Source organism: Podarcis raffonei, chromosome 14 (assembly GCF_027172205.1).
Source record: "Podarcis raffonei isolate rPodRaf1 chromosome 14, rPodRaf1.pri, whole genome shotgun sequence".
Taxonomy (NCBI): domain Eukaryota; kingdom Metazoa; phylum Chordata; class Lepidosauria; order Squamata; family Lacertidae; genus Podarcis; species Podarcis raffonei.
The window spans coordinates 46313641-46332996 of NC_070615.1; the positions used below are offsets into that span (position 1 = coordinate 46313641).

At 47.2% G+C, this 19356-nt stretch overlaps 1 protein-coding gene across 3 annotated transcripts in view; it reads left to right on the forward strand.

Moving 5' to 3' along the window:
- Nucleotides 1-19356, forward strand: part of CACNA1H (calcium voltage-gated channel subunit alpha1 H) — a 385850-nt gene that overhangs the window by 192563 nt on the left and 173931 nt on the right. For all 3 annotated transcript variants that reach the window (XM_053365819.1, XM_053365821.1, XM_053365820.1), the window contains exons 3-4: nt 14235-14347; nt 18344-18477. In XM_053365819.1, coding sequence (XP_053221794.1) covers nt 14235-14347; nt 18344-18477 — 247 coding nt within the window. The remainder of the gene's footprint in view (nt 1-14234; nt 14348-18343; nt 18478-19356) is intronic.

The following is a 19356-nucleotide window of genomic DNA, read 5'->3' on the forward strand; positions in this document are numbered from 1 at the left end:
GGTTGATCCGATTTACATCCTATGCCCTTTTAATGTTATTTTTTGTGGGGTTGCTGTTTTTTAAATTTTTATTAGGTATTTTGTGGTTTTATATCTTGATTTTATTCTGTGAACTGCCCTGAGACACCCCCCCCCCAGGTATACCTTTTTATGGTGAGATCTGTGCTGGAAACACTTGGGAAGTACAAAAGCTGGTGGAAAGTTAACTTCTGATCCACGCCTGAGCTGTGGAGGTGCAGATCAGGTTGGCTCATATCAGAATTCATGAGCGGCCAATTCCTCACACATCCCTGGATCTAATCCTCTCCAGCATCGCGGCGGAAGGCACCTCTGCTCCCCTGTGCACATCACCTTGACGGTGGTTGCCTCTAACCGCTGTCTGTTCCCCACCTGCCTTCCCAGAGCAGGATGGAGAAAATTAAGTTTTCCATTTAAGTGAGCACGCGGTAGTAATGCAAACTGAAAGAATTCCGAGGCAAGCCAGCCTTGGTTTGATCCTTTTAAACTGGTGTAATAGCTCACTGCTGTTTCTTGGGGAATAAACGTCATCTGCAATGAATCTGTGGCATTCTCTTTGCCTTCCAGCCCAGTAGTGAGAGCGGGAGCCAAGCTCAGGTATTCTTAGTGGGAGATACACACCACTGCGATGAAAAAGGGAGCAACCTATTCTGTAACCTCCAACATTTCTCTGATGGAAATAGGGACATCCTAAGGAAAAGGGACACAGGTGGCACTGTGGGTTAAACCACAGAGCCTAGGACTTGCCGATCAGAAGGTCAGCGGTTCAAATCCCCGCGATGGGGTGAGCTCCCGTTGCTTGGTCCCTGCTCCTGCCAACCTAGCAGTTCGAAAGCACGTCAAAGTGCAAGTAGATAAATAGGTACCACTCCGGCGGGAAGGTAAACGGCGTTTCCATGCACTGCTCTGGTTCGCCAGAAGCGGCTTAGTCATGCTGGCTGCATGACCCGGAAGCTGTACGCCGGCTCCCTCAGCCAGTAAAGCGAGATGAGCGCCGCAACCCCAGAGTCAGCCACGACTGGACCTAATGGTCAGGGGTACCTTTACCTTTAAGGAAAAGAGGGATATTCCAGGATTAAATTAGAAACCGTAAATCCGGGACTGCCCCTGGAAAATAGGGACACTTGGAGGGTTTGTGGACAGACCCAGTATACCTGTAGGAGCGTCTCCACCCCCATCGTTCTGCCCAGACACTGAGGTCCAGCTCCGAGGGCCTTCTGGCGGTTCCCTCACTGAGAGAAGTGAGGTTACAGGGAACCAGGCAGAGGGCCTTCTCAGTGGTGGCACCTGCCTTATGGAGTGGTCTCCTGTCAGATGTCAAGGAGATAAACAACTTAATTTTTAGAAGACATCTGAAGGCATCCCTATTTAGGGAAGTTTTTAATGAGTGATGTTTTAATGTATTTTTAATCTTTTGTTGGAAGCCGCCCAGAGTGGCTGGGGAAACCCAGCCAGATGGGCAGGGTATAAATAAGTTGTTGTTGTTGTTGTTGTCTATCCCATAATATTGAATGTACAGTCACCCGACAACTGCATTACTGAAATGCACTCTATGTGGGGTTTCCCTTGTGTTTGATCTGGAAGCTGCAGTGAGCGCAGAATGCTGCAGCACAATTGCTGGCAGGCCTGGGGGCTTGTCAGAATATAATGCCTGCACTGGTTGCTGATTCAAGGGGTCACTGTTACTACTATAAGTCCCACTATAAGAGCCAGTGTGGTGTAGTGGTTAAGAGCAGTGGACTCGTAATCTGGTGAAGCGGGTTCGCGTCTCCGCTCCTCCACATGCAGCTGCTGGGTGACCTTGGGCCAGTCACACTTCTCTGAAGTCTCTCAGCCCCACTCACCTCACAGACTGTTTGTTGTGGGGGAAGAAGGGAAAGGAGACTGTTAGCCACTTTGAGACTCCTTTGGGTAGTGATAAAGCGGAATATCAAATCCAAACTCTTCTTCCTTAGCAACTTGGGACCAGTTAACCCACATCGCTCGAGTACTTTGATCAGCAGAATTGGCACTATTAATGCCCGTTCCACATTTGTAAGAACTCGATTGTTCAGTGTGGCAATGTCTGCCCTTTGGAACTCCCTGCCTATTGATCTCAAGGAGATGCCTTCACTCTGCTCTTTTCAGCACCTGCTAAAAGCATTCTTGTTCAGATAAGTCTATCTGGATGCTTTGAAAGTGGAGGTCATTTAAATTTGTTTTCACTTTGGTATGTTTTAAAGTATGGTTGTGCTTTTCTCTTGATTCTATTGTCTTATCTTTTTGTAAATCTCTTTGAGAGTTTGTTTTAATAAATAAACATGAATAAACAAACAAAAACAACATAAATTGGCAGCACATTCAAGACACACAGATCACAAACTTCCTTTGCACGAAGCATAATTAACTTATGCCAATAATTGCCCCCAAATCCTGTAACAACTTTGATGGGTTTTGACCAAAGAGCTAGCCACATTCATGGAATCTAATTCTGTTCCTGGACGCCTGCCATAATAGTTCCTTATTTATCTGTTTCTAGAAATATTTCCATTCTGCTCATTCATAACAAAAATATCAAGCAACCGCCTGTCACGAATTCATCAGGATCAGACCACGAATACACTCGCTCAACGCCATAAGGCATATATATATATATTTGTGAAAATCATATACACAAATGCATTGCATTAGGGGGAATTGCTAGCAAGAATGGATAGCCCATTCAAAACTGGATTTCTTAAAAAATGTGTTTATTAGGAGAAATCCTAAAATGCAAGCGAATTTGCATAAGGGTTTTTTTTTTAACAAAGAAACAAAAACCACAGATTTCCGCAGAAATGTGGAGGGCTTAATTTAAGATCGGAAGAATGAGAAACAGGGAGGACTGAAATTGAAAGAGCCGTCCATTCCTAAGCAGAACCACATGTCCAGATTGCGGACTGCCTTCACCCAGAGCCTGCCAGCCTTCTTCTGAGCTTTCATCAAACTGCCATTCCAAATTCTTTGGCAGGGCAAGGGACTTAATCCGTTACATAAGGATGTGCTTGGCAAAGGGGAGGGCTGCCTTTGCCGTGCAGGAAAGGGAGAAGGCCGGCCGCTCAGGGTATTGAAGCGCATTCCGGATCGCCGGCGTTGACCTAGTTTGTCGCCAGTGACAAATTGTGACAATCAATGTAATTGCGAGCATTATTGCATTCTCTGGAAACCGATCCCATCATTAAGACAAATGAGTCCAGGAATGCTGAGTCATGTCACGCTTTCGGAACTGCAGCAAGCCGGTTCATTGGAGAGGATTGGGGAGTGGGGGGGGGGAGAGAGAGAAATAGAAGAAGCGGCCCCCTCTTTAAATGGCATCATCACTGCCATCATCAGGGCCCCGATCCTGCCCAGTCCAAAAGTCACCTTATAATGACTTGTAACGCAGCACCTCTAGGAATTGTTTGAAAGCTTGAAGAATCAGGCTCTTTCCTTTTCTCTTGTTTAGCGTAATTTTGATAAATCAATGACTTTCATTAGATTTTTTAAAAAATAATATTTTATACCAACCACCAAAACACAAACAGTGAAACCCCCCCAGGCGGCTGATACATTGGGTGTACATATTCAATAATAACATATTCAAATCAACCATATGTACACTTCTATGTACCTTAACACTCCTCCCTCCACAAGGTTTATTTAACTTTTAGCATTTTAATTGCCCCAAATTGTTCAAACCTACCCAAATAATTCAATTTCTTCTCAAACCAACCCTCCTCTTTCTCACTGACCTTAAGCCCTTTCATTCTATGTATCTTCACAGTTAGGTATTCTAAAATTATAATATTCAGTTTTTTCCTCCATTGGTTCACCCCTAGCTCTTCTGCATTTTTCCAATTACTCGCTATAACCTGTCTGGCTGCAATTACCATCAATTTTACCCATTTACATTCCCCTTGTTTTTAACTTGGTACTACTCAGGGTAATAAGAACCATTAATTTAGATATTTCCACATTCCTTCCCATAATTCCTGATATTTCTATACCAATTTGTTTCCAAAATTCATTAACTAATGGACAATCCCACCACATATGACTGTGCGTTCCCATCACTCCACATTTCCTCCAGCAATTCTTACTTCCAGATTTTCATTAGATTAGGACTCTTGGGCAATACCGACCACAATGCTTATAAAATCATAGTGTTGGAAGGGGACCTCAAGGGCTGTGCAGTCCAAACCCCTACAATGCAGGAATCACAGCTGAAGAATCCCAGGCAGATGGGTCACCCAAGCTCTGCTTAAAATCCTTAATATAAGGAGCGTCCACCATCTCCTGGGGGAGACAATTCCACTATCAAACAGCTCTTACTGTCAGAAAGTTCTTCTTGATGTTGAGTCGGAATCTCACTTATGAAGGAGCGTCTCCACCTCCATCGTTCAGCCCAGACACTGAGGTCCAGCTCTGAGGGCCTTCTGGCGGTTCCCTCCCTGCGAGAAGTAAGGTTGCAGGGAACCAGGCAGAGGGCCTTCTCGGTGGTGGCACCCGCCCTGTGGAACGCCCTCCCACCAGATGCCAAAGAGATAAACAACTACCTGACATTTAGAAGACACCTGAAGGCAGCCCTGTTCAGGGGAGTTTTTAATGTGTGACATTTTAATGTATTTTTAATCTTTGTTGGAAGCCGCCCAAAGTAGCTGGGGAGGCCCAGCCAGATGGCCAGGGTACAAATAATATGTTGTTGTTGTTGTTGTTGTTGTTGTTGTTGTTGTTGTACCTTGAAGCCCTTGGTTCATGTTGTGACTTCTGGAACAGCAGAAAACATGTTTGCCCCACTGCCCTCTTGGCTGTACGTTGAATCTGGGTTGGTTTGTTTTTTTTACCCTAATTAAACATTAGTCTCACCTCTGGATCTGAGACGGGGCAGCTGGTCCCCAAGCTGGATAGGGGTGGATCCAATGGCGTCGCAATGGGGGGATCGGTGCGACCTGGGTTCCATGTCTGCAGGGGTGACAAGTCACCCCGCGGGGGCTTGCGGCAGTGCGAGCAGCCATCGCATCGCCACAGCCACGTGTGGAGGATCCTCCGTTCGTGGTTGCAGCCGTGAGCAGAGGATCCCAGAGCAGGCGGCAAAGCGCTAAGTACAGCACATGTGTGGCGTTGCACACATGGAGTGTACGTAGCACCGCCGCACATGCTCTGTATAGCAGTTTGCTGCCTGCGCCGCTCCAGCGCCGTACGGACGGTGCCGGGATCCTCTGCTTGCGGCTGTAGCAGTGACAGAGGGATCCTGGCACCATCCGTATGGCGCTGGAGGGGCGCCAGCAGCAAACCGCTATACAGTCATACCTCGGGTTACAGACGCTTCAGGTTGCGTTTTTTTGGGTTGCAGACCGCCGAAACCTGGAAATACCAGAACAGGTTACTTCTGGGTTTTGGCGGTCGTGCATGCGCAGAAGCACTAAATCATGTTTTGCACATGCGCAGAAGCGCCAAATCGCAACCCGCCCCTGTGCACAGATGCACCACTGCAGGTTGCGGATGCTGCAGGTTGTGAACGTGCATCCCGCATGGATCACGTTTGCAACCCGAGTGTCCACTGTACAGCGTCGCTACGTACAGCGCATGCGTCATACGTAGCGGCGCCACACATGCGCTCTACGTAGCGATGTCCGCCCCGGGTGTCACGACGCCTTTCTTCACCCCTGGGTGGATCAACCTGATTGGGGTGGGGGAGATTGGAGCCAGGGAGTAGATGGGGGGGGGACTGTGCACAGACATAAAGGAATTGTGGAGAACTGGATTTAAGAAGGGGGAAATGCCCATTCCCAAGGGAGGGACACAGGTCTAGCTATCACATACCCTCCAATATTTCTCTGATGCAAATGGGGACATCCTATTCCATAATAATATTAATAATAATAATTTTATTATTTATACCCTGCCCAGCTGACTAGGTTGCCCCAGCCACTCTGGGCAGCTTCCAACACATGTAAAAACATATTATCATTTTTTGTAAAATCTTTTTAATTCCGTTTTACATTCCACCTTTGAATTCAAACATTAAAGGATTCCCTGATTCCTTAGACCCTTCCCTGGTTTCCATTATCAAACTTTTCCTGCTGCGTCGCATAATTTCTCTGTTCTTCTTAAGATAGTCCAATTTTACCTTAGTTTTTAGTGCAATACAAGCATTACTCAAATCCTGCCAAAGTTTTTAGTTTTTACAGTGTCTCTTAAATAAATTGTAAAAAAAGAAATAAAAAATCCATTCCTTCTTAAAGTTTCTATCTTCCTGGTTTCTGATTTTCCCGTCATTTTCGCCATTTCGGATTACTCCATACCCTCCAACATTTCTCTGATGAAAACAATAAGAAGAAGAAGAATAAAATTTTATTTATACCCCGCCCTTCCTGGTTCAAAAACCGGGCTCAGGGCGGCTAACAACAAATTTAAAACACTTAATTGTAAAAGCAGCATAAAATACAGTATAAAAACATTAATAACAATAAAATTCAAAATTCAGAAATCAATTTAGGGGAAATAAGCATTAGATAATCCCCAGGGCTAGCTGGCTGAATTGGTCCTACTTGGGCCAGTGAGGAGGCCAGGGGAGAATTAGCTGTGGGGTCTCAGAGCGGGTAATCTTCATAAAAGGGGAGGGGGAGGGAAGAGAAGGGAAATAAAAGATCAGGCTGAATTAAAAGTAAAGGCCAGGTGGAATAGCTTGGTCTTACAGGCCCGACGGAAGGAGGTTAAATCCCGCAGGGCCCTGGTCTCATGGGACAAAGCATTTCACCAGGTCGGAGCCATCACTGAGAAGGCCCTGGCCCTGGTGGAGGATAGTCTGACTTCCTTAGGGCCCGGGACCTCTAAACTATGGTTATTCATGAACCTTAAGGTCCTCTGCGGGGCAGACCAGGAAAGGCGGTCCCATAAATACGAGGGTCCTAAACCACAAATAAGGACGTCCTAACGGAAAGCGGGACATTCAGGGATCAAATCAGAAATCGGGAGAGCTTCTGGAAAACAGGGACACATGGAGGGTCTGCCATCATGCCCTGGTTACATAGATCAGCATCCTTCTCCTGTGCCAGCCTGCTTTAAAAAGCCCTGGGTAAGCAGCGTCCTCGGTCACACTCTTGGGAACGGTAATTTAGACTTTAAAACGGGCTGCAATCTGAATGTTAAGCGTTCGCTTCCCCTCTTCCATGCTCCATTAAACATACTTTGCGAGTCCAAAAGGAAAACAAAACTCTATTCGTGTTGGAGGGAGGGAGATTGGAAGCCTGTTTCACGCTGGCTCCTGCCGCCTAAGGCTGCCCCCCTCCTCCCTGAGAGCCCAATGCAGGTATTGGGCCAGGTGTACCCCAGGTGAGGAGACAGCAGCCTTTATCACAAGCTCATATACCTGTAGGTTTAATACTCATAAAGGAACAAGGGATTATGCGCCTTTTGATGATGCTGTAGCGACTTAATCTTCTGTAGTGGGAAAGGAAGCTTATACTTGCGAAACCTGAGGTGCCCATTGATTGATTGCAGCTGCTGAAATGTTCCATTTTATATTTTATCTTTGTGTCAAAGCTCCCAAAGAACGTTTGAAAATAACTGTAATAATAATGTGGGGAGGCAAGAGAGGAAGACAATTGCCTTAGGTGCTTTTAGGAAAGGAATCTGCAGCCAAGACTGAAGTCAGACAAAGGGAAGGATCTCTCTTTCTCTACATGCAGCAGTGCGGTGTAGTGGTTAGAGTGCTGGACTAGGACCTGAGAGACCAAGGTTCAAAGGCCCACTTGGATGTGAAGCTCACTGAGGCCATTCGCTCGCTCACTCTCAGCCAAACCTACCTCACAGGGTTGTTGTGAGAATAAAAATGAGGCAGGGCATCTGTAGGCGTTATCAATCAATTAAAAAAAAATTGACTGCCACAAGATGTGGTGATGGCTGGGCTTACGTGGTTTTACTAGTGGAATTAGACAAGGCATAGGCAAACTCAGCCCTCCAGATGTTTTGGGACTACAACTCCCATCATCCCTAGCTAACAGGACCAGTGGTCAGGGATGATGGGAATTGTAGTACCAAAACAGCTGGAGGGCCAAGTTTGGGGATGTCTGAGTTAGACAGTGAGGGAGGAGGAGGAGATTGAGTGCTGTTGTGCTCAGATCCTGTTTGCTGGTTTCCCACAGGCATAGGATCATAGAGTGGCAGAGTTTTAGAGTTGGAAGGGACGCCAAGGGTCATCTAGTCTCAACTGGATCATCCATGGCAGATGGCCATCCAACCTCTGCTTAAAAACTTCCAAGCAAGGAGAGTCCGCAACTTCCTGAGGGAGTCTGTTCCACTGTTGAACTGCTCTTGCTGTCAGAAAGTTCTTCCTGATGTTTAGTTGAAATCTCCTTTCTTTAACTTGAATCCATTGGTTTGGGTCCTACTCTCCAGAGCAGGAGAAAACAAGCTTGCTCCATCTTCCATGGGACAGCCCTTGAGATATCTGAAGATGGCTCTCATATCTCCTCTCAGTCTCCTCTTTTCCAGGCCAAACATACCCAGCTCCTTTAACCGTCCCTCATCGGGTTTGGTTTCCAGACCCTTGATCATTGAGAACAAGATCCTGGACCAGATGGGCCATTGGCTTGACCCAGCAGTCTCTTCTTACGTTCTTTTGGTGGGCACAACTCAACCCACAGACTCAAAGTTGATCAATGCTGTCCTACAGCAGTGTTCATCAACCTTGGGTCAGCAGAGGAGGAAGCTGCTCGGGCGCCTGGGGCGGTGCACCAGGGGCGGGGCGATCTGCCCATAGGCGCAGGGCAATGGTGGGGTGAGCCGCCTGTAGGGGCGGGGCCTCCGAGTCTGCCTGCCTCTTCCCACTCAGCTGCCCTACAGCTGGGGGGGGGGGAGGCAGCGGGCAGACAGTTTGGGCAGCGTGGAGCCTGGGTGCACCCAAGCCACCATATCACTCCCAGGAGAGACACGTGGCTCGGGCGCACTGCAGGCCCCGCAGTGAAGGCTGCCCAGCATTTTGTGACCCCCATCAGTGGTGGCACCCGGGGCGGACCGCACACACCACACACCCCTTCCTCTGCCCCTGCCTTGGGTCCCCAGACATTGCAGTATCACAACTGCCATCACCTTCAGCCAGCTTAGCCAATGATCTGGGGTGATGGGAGTTGCAATCCCAATAGCATCTAGTGAAGAGAGATCAAATAACACTGTCCTATAGTAAAGGTAAAGGGACCCTGACCATTAGGTCCAGTCGTGTCCAACTCTGGGGTTGCGGCACTCATCTCGCTTTATTGGCCGAGGGAGCCGGCGTACAGCTTCCGAGTCATGCGGCCAGCATGATTAAGCCGCTTCTGGGGAACCAGAGCAGTGCACGGAAATGCTGTTTACCTTCCCGCTGGAGCGGTACCTATTTATCTACTTGCACTTTGTGCTTTTGAACTGCTAGGTTGGCAGGAGCAGGGACAGAGCAATGGGAGCTCACCCCGTTGCAGGGATTCGAACCGCTGACCTTCTGAGCAGCAAGTCCTAGGCTCTGTGGCCCTAATAAGTCTTCGTTTCCACTCCCTGTCTCTGTTTCCAGTCTCAGCAGAAAAAGAGCCGGCATCTTCAGAATACCTTCCTCTCCTCATTCAAGTCTGGCAGGGGGGAATGTTCGCCTGTGAGCCTCGCCAAAATCTATCAAGAAATAAAGCTATTGCTTCTGGGTCAGCTACCCACCCCCTGCCCTCCCCAATTCATTATTACAGAGTGGCCCCTTGGCTGGATGCCAAAAATAACTGGAACTGTGAATCAGCTTGCACCATTCTTCATACAAACAAATAAATCACGAATGCGGAGAGTATTGTGGGATGAAAAGGAGTTGTTTATGAAAATGCAAAACCCTCCTCTCATCCAGGCTTTCCTCGTACACAACCTCCAGCTCAACAACAACTGTATTGCACAAGTTGCACTGAGGTTTGTAGAGGTCGGCTCCCCTTTCCCATTTGTTAACAAAAACAGCTGGATGTAATGACTGAGTATTATTTTCAGGGAGGAAAGTCTTTCAATGGCTAGTAGCCATGATGGCTATGCTTTGCTTCCACGGTCAAAGGCAGTCATGCTTCAGAGCTCTTCTTCTTCTTCTCTGGCAATCACTCATAGCTGAGTAAGATTGTCTTCCATAAATTCAGTTTTAACAGTGAGTCTGTACGTGACTGTGGAGGCCACTTCTGGATCCACACGTCCTTCCACATTGGGGACATAGGTTTCCGGGCAGGAGTTGATCACGGTGTGGATTTGCCAAGCGTGCCTTCCTCTTAGCATGTTTCTCCCTTTTGTCCTGAGTTCGAGTGTCTTCAAAACCCACGACACCTTTGGTAAAGGCTGTTCTCCAACTGGAGCGCTCACAGGCCAGTGTTTCCCAGTTGTCGGTGTTTATACTACTTTTTTTTAAGATTTGCCTCGAGAGAGTCTTTGAACCTCTTTTGTTGACCACCAGCATTACGCTTTCCATTTTTAAGTTTGGAATAGAGTATACCTGAAGGAGTGTCTCCACCCCCATTGTCCAACCCAGACACTGAGGTCCAGCGCCGAGGGCCTTCTGGCGGTTCCCTCCTCGTGAGAAGTGAAGTTACAGGGAACCACACAAAGGGCTTTCTTGGTAGTGGCACCTGCCCTGTGGAACGCCCTCCCATCAGACATCAAGGAAATAAACAACTATATGGCATTTAGAAGACATCTGAAGGCAGCCCTGTTTAAGGAAGTTTTTAACGACTGATGTTTTAATGTATTTCTAACCTTCTGTTGGAAGCTGCCCAGAGTGGGTAGAAATAATAAGTTGTTGTTGTTGTTGTTATTGCTTTGGGAGATGATAATCAGGCATCCACACAACATGACCAGTCCAACAAAGTTAATGCTTCAATAATGGTGATATTTGCTTCTTCCAGTGCACTGGCACTAGTTCACCAACTGCACTGGCTCCCAGTGGAGTACAGGGTCAGGTTTAAGGTGCTGGTTTTGACCTTTAAAGCCCTATGCGGCCTAGGACCCACGCACCTACGGGACCGCCTCTCCTGGTATGCCCCACAGAGGACCTTAAGGTTCACAAATGACAACATTTTGGAGGTCCCAGTTTGCAAGGTGGTTAGACTGGTCTCAATTAGGGCCATGGCCTTTTCAGTACTGGCCCCAACTTGGTGGAACGCTCTGTCACAAGAGACCAAGGCCCAGCGGGATTTGACATCTTTCTGTAGGGCCTGCAAGACGGAGCTGTTCTGCCTGGCCTTTGGTTTGGACTCAGTCTGACCCTTATGTTTCCCTCCCCTTATGGTTTTGATCTACTTTTAAAATGAGGCTGCATTTTAACCTGCATTTTAAATTGTTTGTTTTTTCCTATTATGTTTTTACTGTAATTTTACTGGTGTTAGCTGCCCTGAGCCCAGCTCTGGCCGAGGAGGGTGGGGTATAAAAAAATTATTATTATTATTAATATTAATATTATTACCTGTCTTCCCAAGTGAAGTATACAGTTTTTCGGAGAAACCATTGATGAAATCTTTTGAGGAGTTGGAGATAGTGTTTATAAGTGGTCCAGGTTTCACAAGCATACCATAAGGACATTCGCAGGGAAACCAACATGCTTGTTTACAAAGCTATTGTACTACCAACCTTCCTGTATGCTTGCTTCAGAGTACCTGCTCTTGTGCTCAGATCCTGCTCCCTGGTTTCCCACAGACATCTTGCTGGCCACTGTGAGAACGTTATGCTGGACCAGGTGGGCCGTTGGCCTGATCCAGCAGCCTCTCTTTATGTTCTTAAGTGAAATATTGATCCTTTTTCAAACAAGAGCCCTGTGCCAGGGCCTTGCGCCAATGTGTTTTCCATTCAAATTTATTTTTGTTGCAAGTGAGCGGAAGCAAGTTACAAGTCCACAATGAAGTACCGTATTTTTCGCTCTATAAGACGCACCAGACCACAAGAAGCACCTAGTTTTTGGAGGAGGAAAATAAGAAAAAAAAATAATTCTGAATCTCAGAAGCCAGAACAGCAAGAGGGATTGCTACGCAGTGAAAGCAGCAATCCCTCTTGCTGTTCTGGCTTCTGTAATAGCTGTGCAGCCTGCATTCGCTCCATAAGACGCACACACATTTCCCCTTACTTTTTAGGAGGGAAAAGTGAGTCTTATAGAGCAAAAAATACAGTACTTTCCTTGCAGCCATGTAGGAGAGCGAGTGGGAGAGCAAGCCGCAGCTCTTTTCAAGATTTCCAGAGCTTCCCTTTTTCATTCCTTGCTGATGATGATCATTATTTGTCGCAGGTGACGGCATCTGATTAGATTAGATTTGTTATATTTCCATGCAACTTTTCATTCAAATGAATCCCAAAGTGTCTCATAGACACCCACTTTCCCCTCTGCCCCCCCCACCACCACTGGCCTATGGCCCTCAGGAGGTTGTCTAGAAGGAAATGTGGCCCTGGATCTGAAAAATGGTTCCTTAGCCCTGCTGTTGCCTATGAGGTCTGTCTTCCCTGCAAAACTCTGGTTTTTATAAAGCATTTCTCTAGTGGCAAGCGGTGTGTTTCTGCAAAAATGTGTTTCCTTGTAAACATTTCACCGGAAGCTGATCTTGAAACATCATTGGTTTTATCAGAACGAACCCATCCTGCTGCCTTTTCCCCTTTTCCCATCCCCTGCCATTGAAAATGGCATTTAATTCATCTGAATTCTTTGAAGAAGAAAAAATGTCCCTTAGCTGGCACTCTTGCATTATTTAATGCAATGTGCCCTGTGGGGATTCCTCTTTAAGTCATTTTTCCTAATTTTCTATCCTGCTGTTGCTAGCACTTAGCAAACAGTCTGGTTTTTATCCGCTGTTCCCCATTTTGTATTAACAGAAGAATGGGGAAGTGGCTCATTCACAAAATCGTTAAACCTTCTACCAGCCTCCCACTCCATCCCACAATCATCAAATTAAGGAAGGTATGCGACGGATGATGAACCAGCTGTGCCACCTTCCTCCGACTCGCTTCCTACCCAACCCACTCAAAAAGAGTAAAACATCAGGCTCTGTAAACAAAGTCACTTAGGTAACATAGAGTCCAGAGAGAAAATAAATCCTAGTAACACTTTACTTTAAAGGTAAAGGTAAAGGGACCCCTGACCATTAGGTCCAGTCGCAGACGACTCATCTCGCTTTATTGGCCGAGGGAGCCAGCGTACAGCTTCCGGGTCATGTGGCCAGCATGATTAAGCTGCTTCTGGCGAACCAGAGCAGCGCATGGAAACACCGTTTACCTTCCCGCCGGAGCGGTACCTATTTATCTACTTGCACTTTGACGTGCTTTCGAACTGCTAGGTTGGCAGGAGCTGGGACCGAGCAACGGGAGCTCACCCCGTCACAGGGATTCGAACCGCCGACCTTCTGATCGGCAAGCCATAGGCTCTGTGGTTTAACCCACAGCGCCACCCGCGTCCAACACTTTACTGAGGAAACTGAATAAAAGCAGTGTATAATTCGAAAAGAATGGAACAGAGAGGTTTTCTCTTTTTTAAAAAAAAAAAGTTCCGGCCTAGTATATAGCAGGGAAACATTCAACCAAACATACAGTGGGAAAACTCCCTCAGCAGACATCACCTCACTTTGCCTGGTGCCTGTGGAGAAATTATATAATATAATAAAACTGGCACGATGTCTGAAGCATGAAGACTCCTTCGGAATTGAGTGACACAGTTTTATTATGCACAGGGCTAAAGATGAAAATGGAGGACTCCCCTCCCGTTGTACAACTTTTTGGTTAACTTAAACCATTTACCGCCTTCTATATGAATAGTAGACTGGGATAAGAACTTATGTTATTTGGTCGTTATTTTGCATCTGTTGCCTGAACACCAGCTTCTAGGTTAGGGTGGGATGTTTCATTATTTATCTGCATGTTGTTGTGATGTGTTGAAACAATTTAATAAGGAAAAGGAAAAGTGCAATGGCAACAAAGCCTGTCGCTCACATCTCAGTTCATGCCCAGTCAGGTCTGGGGGTGGCTATTCATCTCTGCAGGAGCCCCTGTCTCCTGGGAACATCAAATCCTCCTGCATCATCTCTCCTCCATCCCCCGCATGGTTGATTGTGGTTCTTTTGTTGTTCTTCTTCTTCTTAAGGCTGGGAGAGGGGCTGTTTGATATGCAAATGCCACCCACATCCCTCCTCTTTGTTTCCTGCCACCACTTTCCTGTTGATAACGCAGCCCAAGTTGCCTTCCTTAACTCCTTGCGCCCACCTGGTTCGAGCACGTCAGCATGCTGGTCATCCTCCTGAACTGTGTCACCCTCGGGATGTTTCAGCCTTGTCAAGATGACAAATGCAAGTCTGAGAGGTGCACCATTTTGGAGGTAAGAGAATATCATCTCTCTCTCTCTCTCTTTCCCACAGTGCCCATTGGAACCGGTAGGGCAAAAAGCAGGGAGACGGACAGTAGGTGGCGCTAGAGCCAATGACAGGCAGAGCCAATGGATTCTAACCTTGCCTCTATCCTCCTCCCAGCTGAGTTCTACAAAGGCAGCTCTGAGGTTTCCCACAAAGAATTCTGGGAGTTGCAGCTGGTTATGGGTGCCGAGAATTGTTAGGAGACCTCGCAGAGCTATGGTTCCCAGAGTTCCCTGGGAGGAGGGTGCCAGGCCAAAATGTTTTTACTTACCCAAACATGTGGTTTCTAATTGGGGGTGGATAGGTAGTTAGCTATGTCAGTGGCCTTTATTCGTTCATCCATGAATCTTGTCCCTTTTGAATATATTGTCGGATGAGTATATTGGCCTCCATTAACTGCTGCTTTTTTAATGTGAATGCCTTTGTTATTTTGGTTTTTTTGCTGCATAAGTGGCTTTGAGGCACTTGAGTGCAAAAATGAAACTAATAAATATAATTACAATGGTACCTCTGGTTAGAGACGCTTCAGGTTACATATGCTTCAGGTTACAGACTCCGCTAACCCAGAAATAGTACCTCAGGTTAAGAACTTTGCTTCAGGATGAGAACAGAAATTGTGCTCCGGCGTCGCAGGGGCAGCAGGAGGCCCCATTAGCTAAAGTGGTGCTTCAGGTTAAGAACAGTTTCAGTTTCAGGCCTCCGGAATGAATTAAGTACTTAACCCGAGGTACCACTGTATTAATTGTAGTAATAGTGAGCTTATAGGTGCAGAGCAAAGCTGTCTGCCAAAACCTCACTGCCACCTCTTAACACCACCTGATAGACTCATCTCTGTGTCTGCTGGAGGATTTTGGACACTTCCAAGATGTGCTTTGGACAAGTAACAACCTTAAGCCCATGACATTTCCTGCAGACCCCATTTCTCTATGATTTCATACCACCACATCAGTAGTGACTGAGGTCTGCCCACTGACTGGTATGGAACAAGTTGGTGGTCCTGTTCCTTCCAACCACTCTCCCTCCTTCTGAGACCTAATAAAATTCAGCCTTTGTGTCAAGGCTGTTGGCAGAAACCCGCCATCTCTTTGCTCATAATGCAACGCCACATAACCACCCTCTGGGGAGCGTGTTGGGGCCTTGAGCTCATCTTCCATTGCTTATCCTGCAAGCTAATGACACCCTGGAGCTTGCAGGCTGAATCTTAGCCGCTAACTCCCATTCCTCCCGAATCCTGGCAATTATTCAGTTGACAGGGACCCCAGGGAAGACCTGGTTGGAGCTTTTCAGCACAGAGCAGAAACACAACTGGCGGCAATTGGGGAGAGCAAGCGCCCTCATAGCTGTGGGCTTCCTCTGGTAGTTAATGCAATTGCCTTCAGGCCTGGCTCTGCACAGTTCTGCTTTATGCAAACACATTTCGTAAGACAACCATACATCTCAAGGAAGCCTCTTCTGTTTAACCCAGCCGTTCCATTAAGACTACCCCATTAGAATCCCATTAGACTCCAGTTCGTTTTTGGCTGCAGGCCGGCCATTATTTATCTGCTTCTATTCCGTTTATGGATGCTGTGGGATTTAGGAGGATGGGTTTGTAAAAAAAATACTGTGTTGGGGGTGTTAATGGGATTGCCTTCTAACAAGGCTTGGGCTTTCAGTTCCCACCCCCCACAAAAGAATATGGTAAAGGTAAAGGGACCCCTTACCATTAGGTCCAGTCGTGGCTGACTATGGGGTTGCAGCGCTCATCTCACTTTATTGGCCGAGGGAGCCGGCATACATCTTCTGGGTCATGTGGCCAGCATGACTAAGCTGCTTCTGGCAAACCAGAGCAGCGCGTGGAAACGCTGTTTACCTTCCCGCCGGAGCGGTACCTATTTACCTACTTGCACTTTGACATGCTTTCGAACTGCTAGGTTGGCAGGAGCAGGGACCAAGCAATGGGAGCTCACCCCGTCGCGGGGATTCGAACCGCTGACCTTCTGATCAGCAAGTCCTAGGGTCTGTGGTTTAACCCACAGCACCACCCGCGTTCCTACAAAAGAATAAGAGCCTTCATAAATCAGAAGGAAGGTCCATCTAGGTTATAGCTGAGGAACCTCTATCCCACTAGCCAGATTTCACCTGCCAAACCTCCCCATTTGCCCACAAGGCTATTTCCCCAAAGCTGCAGCCATCTGGCCTCATACCTGATGTCATCTGTGGCATCAGGTGTAAGGCAGGTAGAGCTGTAGCTGCAAATGTTATCCGGGGAGCAGGGAGTTCCACCCCTCTTGGGTAGTATCTCCCCTGCCATATGCTGGAACATCACAAGGGGGGTTCAGGGGGTGCGGGTCACCCCAGGTGTCATTCTGGGGGGGGGTGACAAAATCCCCTTGGACGGATCAGCGTGGCAGCACTCACACCCCCAGTGGATAGATTTTCACAATTGGTGTGATCGCCGTTGCTAAAATCTGCCCCCTGATTGTGCAAATACGCCTAGCAATCAGCCTGGCACCCCCCCAGCTGGCGGTGTTCACATCCCCAGTGGGCGGTTTAATGAGATCGGCGGTCGAATTTTCACAATCAGCAGGCAGTGCTTGCACCCCCAGCTGGCAGTGCCGCACGCCAGGAGTATTTGCACGATCAGTGGGCGGATTTTCATGACGGCGATTGCGCCAATCGCGGAAATCCACTTACTGGGGATGCGAAACTCCAGTTGCCAATCACATTAAGCTCAACAACGTTGGGGTACCCCCCCTTTAAAAAGTTCAACAACTCTGGGCAACGTTCCCCAAAATTGCAATGTGGGGAGGTTGACAAAAAAAAAATTTCACACTGGGTACCACCTGACCTTGCCTATGCCTCTGGCCATATGACTCCATAACCCTGATGACAGATGATTGGCAGGTGGGCGATTTCAACAGACCTACTGTTGTTCTATTAGAATTGAAAACAGTCTTCGTTTTGTTTTGTTTAAGTTAATGGTATATTAGTGGCAATAATAAAAACAGGAGAATCATTTCCCTCTGTAGTTATTTGCACAATTAGTTCTTTGCTGATAATTCGCAATTGCATAAAAGTTTTGTCTTCTCCTTTTCCCGCTTCTCAGATAAAACCAATCTATATTTTTGTTGTTCTTCTGGGTTGGGTTGCAACACTAGGAAACACCCAGCTCCCCCCCCCCCCAAATAAAGCAGCCTCTGGAATTATTGCCAGATTCCGAATTTCTGTGAAATTGTCTTTGCTCCCTGGGAACAGACACTCCTCATTTACAAAACCATGTGACACTCCTCCAAAACTACTCAGTTCCAACATGGGAATGTTCTTTTTTATCTTCATGAGATATGAAAGTATTTCTTCAGTAACATTTATATTAGGGACGCGGGTGGCGCTGTGGGTTAAACCACAAAGCCTAGGACTTGCCGATCAGAAGGTCGGTGGTTTGAATCCCCGCGACGGGGTGAGCTCCCATTGCTCAGTCCCAGCTCCTGCCCACCTAGCAGTTCAAAAGCACGTCAAAGTGCAAGTAGATAAATAGGTACCACTCCGGCGGGAAGGTAAATGGTGTTTCTGTGCGCTGCTCTGGTTCGCCAGAAGCAGCTTAGTCATGCTGGCCACATGACTCGGAAGCTGTATGCCGGCTCTCTCGGCCAATAAAGCGAGATGAGCGCCGCAACCCCGGAGTCAGCCACGACTGGACCTAATGGTCAGGGGTCCTTTTTAACATTTATATTGCACCTTTCCTCAAAGGAACTTGTAGTGGCATGCATAGTTCTCCTTCTCCCCCTTTCCATTTTATGCTCACAACAACCTGTAAGGTAGGCCAGTCTGTGTGACACTCTGACTGGCTCCCAAGGGAAGATTTGAACCCCAGTCTCTCCCAGATGCTAGTCCAGCACTCGATTTGCTACACTAAATGACAGGGATGCACTATGGGACTAACAGCGGCTTCTTATTGTTTTCCTCTTTCTTTTCCACTCCAGGCGTTTGATCATTTCATCTTTGCCTTCTTCGCTGTGGAGATGGTCATCAAAATGATAGCTCTGGGAATCTTCGGGCAGAAGTGTTACCTAGGAGACACGTGGAATCGCCTGGACTTCTTTATCGTAATTGCGGGGTCAGTAGACAAATTGCTCATCAATCAGTGTTGTGGGCTGGAAGAGAAAGTGGTGTAAAACTTGTATCTATAGGAGGGGGGCATGATTTAAAAGCCCATCAATTTTGCTTGCTTGTCTCAGGGCCTAAGCAGAAATTACTTTAACCGGGTAGCAAGATGCTGCTTCTATTGCGGGTGTTTCTGTGTACTTCCGGCTGATGCAATGCTCAGCTATATTCTCTGCTGTTTTCTGAAACCCTGGAGAGTGACTGGCAGCCAGAGTATAAGGCAACTGCCTATGCTCTTGAGGATCCGCCCTGCTTTAATTCCTATAGTTTCTGAGAAAGGGTGGCAAATATTAAAAATGAGTCAAGCACTCTCTTAATCACTGCACCACACTGGTTCAAAGATCTAAAACGTTTGAGCATCCAAATTAAAATGTCTATTTGTTTGTTTGTTTTTAAGCATCCACAAAGCTCAGGCAACTATGGGATGAAATGATTGGCATGTTTTTCCTGTCCTTCTTAAGTTTTACTCTCTGCCGCCCCCGCCACCCTGTCCTCTAAAACGTCAGTCACCCCCTTGATAATGGAGCTATTTTAGTCCCCAGAGGGATAAGGAAGTGAGTGTTGAATGTGCACTACCCACTTTTACCCTTTCGGTGTCCTCAAGTCAGTTAATAGATCGACGAGTGCTTGTGGTATCAGGCAAAAGGCTGCAGTAACCAGGGCAGTTCTGATGCAAACAGAGACTCAAACTGGCGTGAAAGGACGGAACTGGATATTTTCTGCCCAGCACCTCTGTGTGGAGTAGACAGCTAAGTGTCCCCCGTAAGTAAGACACAGGCAGCCTTATCAGATAAACTTCCTCTGACTTTGATCATCGGGACGGCTAAAAGCA